At 36.0% G+C, this 10,844-nt stretch overlaps 1 protein-coding gene across 1 annotated transcript; it reads left to right on the plus strand.

Moving 5' to 3' along the window:
* The first annotated feature begins 757 nt into the window (after window positions 1-757).
* On the plus strand, window positions 758-4,512 carry LOC125650336 (uncharacterized). The gene is made up of 2 exons (XM_048878533.2): window positions 758-876; window positions 1,087-4,512. The coding sequence occupies exon 2, from the start codon at window positions 1,109-1,111 to the stop codon at window positions 2,777-2,779; it is 1,671 nt and encodes a 556-aa protein (XP_048734490.2). The 5' UTR covers window positions 758-876; window positions 1,087-1,108; the 3' UTR covers window positions 2,780-4,512.
* The last annotated feature ends 6,332 nt before the right edge of the window (window positions 4,513-10,844 follow it).

The raw sequence follows: 10,844 nt of genomic DNA on the forward strand, positions 1-10,844 counted from the left end.
TCAGTCCCAACTTAAAGTGACTACAAAATACCGCTGCTGGGGTTTATACATGCACTCTGAACAATAAAAATAGATATGCAAGTAAAATGAGGATGCTATCGAAGACAAATTATGATTTGTCACAAAATAAGCCTAAGCCATTGACATGATTGAATACAAATTATGTTTTGGAAGACTGTCAACATGGACGACAAACAGTTTTCAACATGTGAAGTAGGTAAACATATGAAACACTGATCTGTCGATTTAAATCAATTAGAAATTGACTAAAGCAGGGAACAGAAATACAATTTATCAATATATTCACCACTGGGTAGGTCATGAACCGAAATGGCGATGATAACCAAACTTTTCACATTATGTTACTTTTCCGATCAAAAGGGGGCACTCATGGGGCAGTGTATCTTCTGGCTTGATGATGAGTTTCTTTAGAGAGAAATAAAAAACGTGATAAATATCATTTTCTGCTAAAAAAAAATTTTATCGATCTAAAATCGTATGTTATCGGCCATTTCCACGGACCTTGTATCATTGTATAAGATACATGCAGTTAGGGGAATTGACAGTTTCCCCAAATTGAAAGACTTGATAATTTGATGTAGATGATCAGAGGACAATTAAGGCCTTTGGGCCTCTTGTTAATATATCTCCACAGATTATTCGTCAGATTTTTAATGGTCTACAACAATTTCTTCCTTGTAAGAGTCTAATTTTAGAAATTCGTGTGTCTATGAATATCATTGGCGTAATACTTCCTATTGATCAATTTGACATTAAAAAAAAAGTATGATCGTAAAATTAAGAAAACCGGAAACTTTTATGATGCAGCTAGAATAATCGTCGGTTGAAAGTTTGAATTTGCATATCATAAGATAAGTATGTTGACGAAGTCAATTTTCTTTTCTCTTACCTTTGCCAATAATTGGCGGTTTTTATGTAATTGTCTCACTAAATTTTATTCAATTTTGACTTACTGAATTGTAGAGTGCAATCACTTTTAGGTGGCTATGTTGAATGGATACAGATTTATCAAAACTGTTGCATTTTGGTTTTTGACAATGCTTAATATATTTTGATGTATTTCAGTGGTTCTACAAGTCCATCGACAATGAGCTCAACCACTTGTCAAGCTCAACACGTCTTGGAGTGTGAATGTAAAAATCCGGTTGAATTTTTCTGTAAACGGTGTAAGGTAAGTCTTTGTGAGGCTTGTTTACCAGTGCACACTCGACTGAAAACGATATATGGACATGCCATCATTGAATATATCACAGATGATGACGAAGGTTTGACCACCAATTGTACCCAACACTCTGGACATGATTGTGAAGCGTTCTGCGAACCTTGTAGAATACCTGTTTGTTTGCTTTGTGTCTCTTTCGAACACAAAAGTCACGTGATATCAGAGCTTACAGATAAGATACCAGAGCTTCTTGAGGACATCATGCGAGAAAATCAGAGACTTGAATCTTTGGAATTTTCTTATAAAAGAATGCTTAAGTACGTCATCGAGAGGAATGGAGCGATAAGAGAAAACTATCAAAATCTTACTGATGATATTAGAGATCGAATATTGCTTTTAAAACAAGAAATAGAAAAGGAAGGTAATAAACTTCTTCAGGAACTGACAAAACTAGAAAAGGAGCATCTAGACTTGCTGGAATTGCAAAGAGTAGAGTTTCACGAAAAACTGAAACAATTACTAATACTCAGGGGTAAGATCAGCACGAAACAAAAGACAGAAAACGCATTAAAATTGTTAGATATGGAGAGAGATGTTAACAGTTTCCACAGTGCTCCGCAAATACGAGATGCGACCATTCCATCAATGACATCAAGATTTAAGATTGAGGGAGAGTTAAAGAGATATTTTGGTGTTCTTGATGTACCAGAGAAGTATCAAGTCTGTCTGCCTTGTACAGAATCTACCAATGACCCTGTAAGAATAGTAAGTCCGCCAAGGCTTACAGCAACCATAGATACAAGATTTCCTCCGCGGTTAAGCAAAAACTGCCTTTTTGACTTGGTATATATGCGAGGTAACAGAGTTTGGGTGGGGGGTAGTACTCCAAAGTTGAAACTGTTCGATTTTTGCGGAAATCTCCTCGACATCAAGCCAATTGAAAGCGAATGTGGCTTGTACATGACCTTGTATAAGGGAAAAGTGGTCTTCAACAACTACGTATTCAACCGATTGGAAATGATGGAAGACGTACCGGTAGATCAGATTTCAACTACATGCATGATTGATTTTGGGATTTGCTATAAGGGATGGTCAGCTTCTGGTATTGCAAGCACAAGATCGGGCAACTTTTTGGTCTGCATGAAACAAAACGAGTTAGCAATGAAGATTGTTCGATTTAATCGCAATGGAACGCAAATGCAGGAGATTCAATTCGATTTCAAAAATCGTCCTCTCTACAAAAAACTAGTGTATGTTGCCGAAAATGGAAATGGCGATGTTTGTGCAGTGGACTGGGGGCGAAAAGGTATAGTCGTGACGGACGAGGGCGGAAAGTATCGATTTTCCTACCATGGAATCTCGAGAGAGGATAGTTTAATCGGAGGATCTTTAACTACGGACAGTTTCTGCAATATACTTATCGCCGACTGCCTTGCTGATAAGATTCATGTCATCGACAAAGATGGGTTTTTCTTGCTGTACATCACTTTGCCAGATCTGAATTGTCCACGCGCACTTTCTGTGACAGATGATGGGGAGCTTCTCGTGGGAGAATGTCGTAGTGGACTTGTAAAGTGCATCAAATACTTTAAGTAACAAGATGTACTTTCATCACATATTTTTAGTCGAGTTGCAACGAAGTTGAACTCGGCTATTGGTTTGATGATGCGGGCGGTTGGGCGTCAACAATTGGTTTCCGGATGATAATTCGAAAAGTTTACAATCTAATCAAATGAAGCTTTGATATATTGTTGGGTACCAGGTAAGGAAGACCCCTATTGATTTTGGAGAAAAATGGTCTAAGGTCAAGGTAACAGTGACCGAAAATAGAATGAAAATTTTAGAAAAATTTGGTTTCCGGATGATAACTCAAAAAGTTTAAATTTGAATCAAATGAAACTTTGATATATTGTTGGGTACTAGGTAAGAAAGACCCCTATTGATTTTGGAGAAAAAAGGTCAAAGGTCAAGGTCACAGTGACCGAATATAGAATGAAAATTTCAGAAATATTTGGTTTCTGGATGATAACTCAGAAAGTTTAAATCCGAATCAAATGATACTTAAAGATATTGTTATGTACCAGGTAGGGAAGACCCCTATTGATTTTTGAGAAAATAGGTCAAAGGTGAAGGTCACAGTGACCAAAAATAGATTTTAAAATTTTAAAAAATTTGGTTTCCGGAGGATAATTCAATTTTTTTTTAACTTGAATCAAATGAAACTTGGATATATTGTTGGATACCAACAAAGCAAGGCCCCTATTGATTTTGGAGAACAAAGGTCAAGGTCACAGTGACCGAAAATAGATTGAAAACTTCAGACAAATATGGTTTCTGGACAGTACATGTAACTCGAAAAGTTTAAAACTGAAATTAGTTCTTCACAATTATAAATATGCCATATCATTCCTGACTTTACAATGTATCCCATGCAACTCGGCTCATGCACCCTGGGTGCATATATTGATTTTTATGAATGCAATCGTTGTGGCAGAATAATCAGAAGAATGTTGCATACGTACATGTATATATAAAAAAAGTAAAGACACAGATTTCGAAGACAAAGTGCTGCGTTCAGTAAATTAATCATTGGTTTGGATCCTCGCATGTATGCTACGAATCGATTCACCATTAAGCTTCCTCCCTGTCTGTCTCTCTTGTAGTACACCGGTCATATTACCCCCTCATGTTTCGATGCAATTGCATATATTTCAGCTTGTCTGTAAGTACGTGTCATTATCTAAGCTTTCCCCCCTCTTCTATAGGGAATATTGAATTAAAGTAAATAAGTGTTATTTGTTGATTGTATATGTTGTAGCAATCTAGTTTGACTCATTTTGTTGATATATTCATCAAGGTGTTTTATAATCCGGAATTATGTTCCGAAAATGTATAGGCATCTCACCTATCATTCTAAAATCACGGCAGACTCGCTTACCCTTTCCATTCTGTTGCCATTCGAGAAGGTCGGTTTTAAATTTTGAAGCGGCGAAATTTGTCAAACGTATTGTTGAATAAAGAATAATTTATCAAAAGATTTCCCGTACAGTAAGATTAACCGTGATTGATTATATTTTCGAAACAAAATGCCTCCGATGGCGTAATTATTTTATGGTTTTTAGGGATTCTGAAACAATGTGTGGTATAATACAGAGTGCCAAATATCATACATGTATAAACTAGTCAATGAAGTTGAACTATCAAGTTTGATTTTAAACATTCATTGTCCATTCATGAATATTTTTAATGATTAAAGTACTTGTTTTAGTTCAAATTACATGTAATTTGTGTAAGCATGCAGTGAGTAATAAAAATGAGATGTAGAGGTATGACGATTACCATTGGTAAACGGAGGACCAGAACCGCCAGCTCCCCAAAAGGCACCGGCTGACGACCGTCAAGGAATTTTAGCAGTAAATCCTGTACATTCTACATATATTAGTACAGAAAGGGTGGGGGTACATACCCGCAACGTTATTCTTGACATTCCTATCGTGCGTGTATCCTATCGTATCGTGCGTATATCCTATCGTATCGTGCGTGTATCCTATCGTATCGTGTTTTGCGTTTATCAGGTTTTCCGTTTTATATCGTGTTTTGCGTTTATCAGGTCTATCGTGTTTTGCGTGTATCAGGTTTCCCGTTTATCGTGAAAATCCTTTATCGTGTAGCTTCGGAAACTATCGGGATTGTATATTAAATCTAATGAAAAAGTACGATACTTTTCGAAAGCTTTTTATTCGTTTTGTTAAAGAAGCTATTTCTAGGAATCATGAAAAGACAGTATATTTGTAAGAGAACATAAAACTGTTGATTTTAAGGCAGAAGAAGAGCTATTTGTCTGTCCAGAGAGGGTGAAAATTTATCACAATTTCATTCTAAGTAGTATGAAAAGTAGGCAATGGTTTGCCGAGCAAACCGGGGACAGTAAATCTGAAAGCTCCTTCATCTGAAGTTCATAAACATTTGTTTGTCTAGAAACAATTATTTGTAATTAACACTAACAGAGAAATAGGAAGTTCTGATTTGAAAGGAAAAATCAGTAAATTACATTGTTTATCACATATATTTTAGTAAAGGCTCTTTTTCTTCCAATTTTAACCACCTGTATTCTATTTATATACCAACTACTGAACTTGTGCGCGTCTGTGTATCACCCGTGTTTTGACTGCAAACATTCTCAGGGACGTTGTATTTCACCATTTAGAAGATTAAGGTTTAAAAGGGTGCAATGATGTTGCATCTCCCAAAAGTCTGCTCAACTGGGCACGAGTCGTTGTTTTTTGTTGTTTTTTTTTTTTTACTTGTACATGTATTAATAGTCGTACGGGTAGATGCTGAAAATTGATGCCGGTTTTGATGATTATATGAATTTTTTTTACATACTAAACTCAACATTTTTTAAGCGTTTAAAGTTGTGAATTTAAAAAAATCCGGGTTTTTTTTTTTTTTTTTTTTTTTTGGTTGTTTTTTTTTTCATAGTTTATTTATTTTTTGTTATTAAGATATCAATTCAAATACATATGTTCCAATTACTTATGACTATCAATTATCACTCATAGTGTAGAAATATCTAACGTATGAAGATTTGGTGTAGTGATTGTTTTTAAAACGGTCATGATGAAAATAATTGTAATTGTTGAATGACCGGTGAACTTAGAGCTTGATGCAAAATAACCCCTCCGCGCTACACACAAAATATTACTTGTTGGGTTTTTTTCACATTCAAGATAATAGACATTAGAATAAGAGAGCTACCGAAGCATGATATCACTACATTATATTACATTTAGTTAATTCCCTTTGTAATGTATACATTGTATATCAAACATTAGGTGACAATATAATTTTAGAATTACTGGCTGGGAAAATTCATATAGATATCAAATAATGAATTAAAAACCGTATATAGTTTAGTTTTTTGATTTTTCATGTAGCTGTGATAGCGTAAAAATTGAATTAAATTTTTTTTTTTTTAAAGTACGACCGTGTATTAAAGAAATTATACATTTTAGGTGTATAATGAATATTGAAATCCTCAGTATTATTATCAACATAATGTAATTATGTTGTAAGTATCAACATTTCGTTCTGTCTAAATTGCTTCTAAATTTACAACATTTCTATCAGGTTTTCCGTTTATCGTGAAGATCGCTTATCGTGTTTTGCGTTTATCAGGTCTATCATGAAGATCGTTTATCAGGTTTTGCGTTTATCAGGTTCATCGTGTATCCTATCGTATCGTGCGTGTATCCTATCGTATCGTGCGTGTATCCTATCCTATCGTGCGTGTATCGTGTTCTATCGTTTATCATGTCAAAAATAACGTTGCGGGTACTGTACTCCATCCTTATCAGGTAACACGTAGTATTTCCATTTTGCATTAGGTCCTAATGTAAACAGGTCACCAGACAAAAATTGTTGAGGAAAAATACATGTATATAGATTTGTCTTTGTAACTGATAAATTCAGATAGTGAAGACTCTGCAAGTGAAAGAATTTCTGTACTGGGGAATGATTGTTACTTCCATTGGGAAATGGGCAGACGCCTTTCTAGATCATTTGATCAGGTTCTTTCTGGATCATTTGATCAGGTTCTTTGTGTGGAAACTTTACAATCACCAGTTTTGACTCAAATTTACAACGGATCCTAGGAAATCGTGGTCGGCTGTTACATTTGACTTGGAATTGTGAGCTATGTGTATGGTCAGAACAGGAAACGAATACGCTTAATAGGTGGGCAACGAAACAGCTGTTTAATGTGAGAGGCGGGAAATATCACCCATCTCCAGTTCATTGTAAACTTCTACAGTTTTTCATTCATCCAAGGGACAATTAAGCATTTTGCGGGTGGGGGTGAAAATAAAGAATTCCCGTGTTAATAATTATCACCATGGGGTAGAATTTAGACAGTAACACAGTGGTCATTTATTATTTGAAGGTTCCTACCCCCACCATGTGGCGGTGGGTAACCTGATATAATTTTTCGCATGGGCACAAATTCATTAGGTCGCCCAAGATGGCGAAATCGAAACCGTTAAGTTGGATGTAGCACTGTGATGTAACTGTTGATATGTGGATGTTGATTAATTTTCATTTCATACAGACAATTTAAAGTATTGTAAAACTCTCGCATATGTTTCAATTCTAAGAATCTAAGAGACAGGTGTATGAAAAGGTGAAGATAACATATAACTCACAATACGAGTAGTAACTCCTATAAGCAATACAAAAGTAAGAGTTGGGCAAACACGGACCCCTGGATATACCAGATGTTGGATCAGGTGCCTAGGAGGAGAAAGCATCCCCTGTCGACCGGTCAAACCCGCAGTGAGCTCTATTATCTTGATCAGGTAAACGGAGTAATCCGTAGTCAAAATCGGTGTATATAGAACCATCTAACAATTGGTATGAAACGCGTCAGACAGCTTTTGATCTAATGACAGGTTGTATTAGCAAACTAAATTGTTATAATATTTAATACAGACAGATAGTTTGTTTGTTGTTGGAATTGTTGAATGAATTATTACAGTCTTAATTGATTAAAACTGGCTGTGTAATTTCCTGGTAACGAATTATGGAACCTGATTTAAAATTTACAAGTGTCGGTCCTTAGTATAAAATTACCTTATCTGCAATTTCGTTGCTTTTACACTTGTAACACGTACAGCGATTGGTCGTTGGAAAGTGTTTTCCTGCTCGTCGTTCCTGTTCGTAGTTATTCATCCTTTGGTTATATAACAAATCAAGAGAGGTCGACTAAATGCTTCCTTGCTGTGTTGATTTTTGAACAAATAATTTCAAAGTAAAACTAAGTGAACTATTCTTGGCACACTAGTTCCCTCGACTGAATGGAGGTATTTTGGTTTGTTCCTAATGTCATACTGTATTTTTTTAAAACTTGGTGAATGTTATTTTTGTATTTACATTCACCCAGGAAATTAAAAAAAATACAGTATGACATTAGTTTCACCTTTTTGTTGTCCACGCATTTGATAAAGACGTATACGTAGTCAGCTGTTAAACATTGTGTCAGTGCTAGTTATTGTATTTTCTTTTTAATATTATTTCCATGTAGCTTCTTTTTTTTTTTTGTCCCGAAGAAGGGTCGGTTTCCGAAAAGGCGACGATATTTTATGGCTGAGTTGATGGTCATATCATTGCTCTCTCTCTCTCTCTCTCTCTCTCTCTCTCTCAAGAATAATATCACTTTGACATACCATGCATTGCTCTTGTTGTATTTTTTAAAGAATCTCTACGATATAATTAACATTCCTATGTTAAAACGATTAGGAATGGTTGTATCCGCATTGAAACTTCGAAAGGGGGAAGGAAAGGGCATTTTTAATTATAGAAATTATTGAAACATGCCCAATTGTAGAACATTATTGTTATTCATAATATATTAGTCCTCTTTTGACCTCCAATGGACATTATTAAAATTAAACGATACACATTAATTTGCTATACACAGCCTTTTTGGTCTTGATAAAGAGTTTTCCTTTGTGCGTTTGTTGTGACTACATCCTCGTCATATGTTTTTAGCTAACCAGCACCTTTGAGCGTACATAGTGTATGAAAAGGGTGCTATATAAATATGGTATTATTATTATATGTTTGGACATATCGTTTACTATATCATCTATACCCTTTATCCGAGTGCTTTGTCCTCTATTTTGTTGAAATTGGCCCAGACATTCCAAAGAGAAATCAACACGCGGACCATGGGCCACATCGCTAACCTGAGTTACATACTCCTTTGGAATATTTAATCTCCATTGTGGATCCCATACCTCGTAAACAATTTTTAATCTACACTGCTTGAGGATTGTTGCTGAAAATTGTATCTTTCCATAGAACAGCTATCGTATGTATTCACACAGTCTCGTTGCGGTCAGGTCCTGTATGTATTGACACAGTCTCGTTGCGGTCAGGTCCTGTATGTATTGACACAGTCTCGTTGCGGCCAGGTCCTGTATGTATTGACACAGTCTCGTTGCGGCCAGGTCCTGTATGTATTGACACAGTCTCGTTGCGGTCAGGTCCTGTATGTATTGACACAGTCTCGTTGCGGCCAGGTCCTGTATGTATTGACACAGTCTCGTTGCGGCCAGGTCCTGTATGTATTGACACAGTCTCGTTGCGGCCAGGTCCTGTATGTATTCACACAGTCTCGTTGCGGTCAGGTCCTGTATGTATTCACACAGTCTCGTTGCGGCCAGGTATTGACCTGATCCACTTGAATCTTTACTTCACGAAGATGATTGCATATCGATTTTAAAGAATTATATCTTTTTGGTTCTTAAGAAGGTTTTTAGCTAACCAGGGCTACATGTATAAGCTCAAGTAAACTTTCCTGATCACCTTTTGTTTGTCTGTCTGTCCGTAAACTTTACACGTTTTCGACTTCCTCTCCAGAACCAGGGCCAATTTCAACCAAACTTACCATAAAACATTCTTGCAAATTGTTGTATCGAATGGGCACACCCTTTTCGAAGGGGAGCCAATTAAGAATTAAGAAGACATCTTTTAAAAATCTTCTCAAGAACCACTGGATCAGAAATGACAAAACGTGTGTGTTCCCTTAGTGAGTGGAGATTCAAACTTCTTCACATCGTAACCTCCAGGGATATGGTGGGGCTACAATAGAGGATTAAATTCTAAGATTGGGATATATAAGAAATATAAAACTTATTCTCAAAATCAACAGTGTCATGATTAGTGATTATTAATGTACAATCATCCTTAGGTAGTGCAATGCACATTTGTTTAAATAAGGATAGGTGTAGGCCACAACTTGCGAACAAAGTTTTATGTGAATATACAGGGAAAACCTTTAAAGACTTTAAAGATATTGCTGATTCAAGTTTGTTCAAATCATGTCCCTTGGGAGTAGTATGGGGCTACAATAGGGGATACAAGTTTTACGTGAGGATATACAGTAAAAATCTTTTAAGAACATTCTTCTCAAGAACAACAGATCCATGATTAGTCAATATCAATATGCATTCTGAAGAAGTTTTCATTCAAGTTTGTTCAAATTATGACCGGGTAGGGTGGGGCTACAACAGCGGAACAAAGTTTTATACGGGAATTTATGGGAATATTCTTCCCAAGACCAGCAGGACTGATTAGTAATATCAATGTCCACGAAATTCTCAGGTATTACAAATTTCAGATTATTCAAATAATGCCCCCAAGGATAGGGTGGAGCCACTATAGGGGATCGCAGTTTTACATGGCCATATATTTTTTATATATAAAATCGTCTCCTCAAGACCAGCAGGGTCATGTTTAAGCATCATTCTTTTGCAAGCATTCCCAGGAAATGCAGATATATTCAATTTCCTTCAAATCATGGCCCAGGAATGGGGTAGGATGGGGCTTTAATAGGGGATCAAAATATTACGTCGGGATATGTATAGTCTTTGAAATTTTTCTTAAGAACCACTGACTTATAGATATATAATCAATTTCCGGTTCAATATGTAAGCATTCCAATGTAGTGCAGTTTTGACTAGTAAATCAAAGTTTTACATGAGAATATGTAGGAGATCTGCTGCCTTTAACTAATAAAATGACCAAAAACCATGATTTTTTTTTAACTGTAAGATTAACATTTTATGCATCGTCGCAAACCACGACTGAAACGTACGCTCCT

This window comes from Ostrea edulis, chromosome 5, assembly GCF_947568905.1.
Source record: "Ostrea edulis chromosome 5, xbOstEdul1.1, whole genome shotgun sequence".
NCBI lineage: Eukaryota > Metazoa > Mollusca > Bivalvia > Ostreida > Ostreidae > Ostrea > Ostrea edulis.

Excerpts from the sequence above, each read along its gene's own strand:
- LOC125650336 (XM_048878533.2), top strand. The coding sequence starts at position 1,109 with ATGAGCTCAACCACTTGTCAAGCTCAACACGTCTTGGAGTGTGAATGT.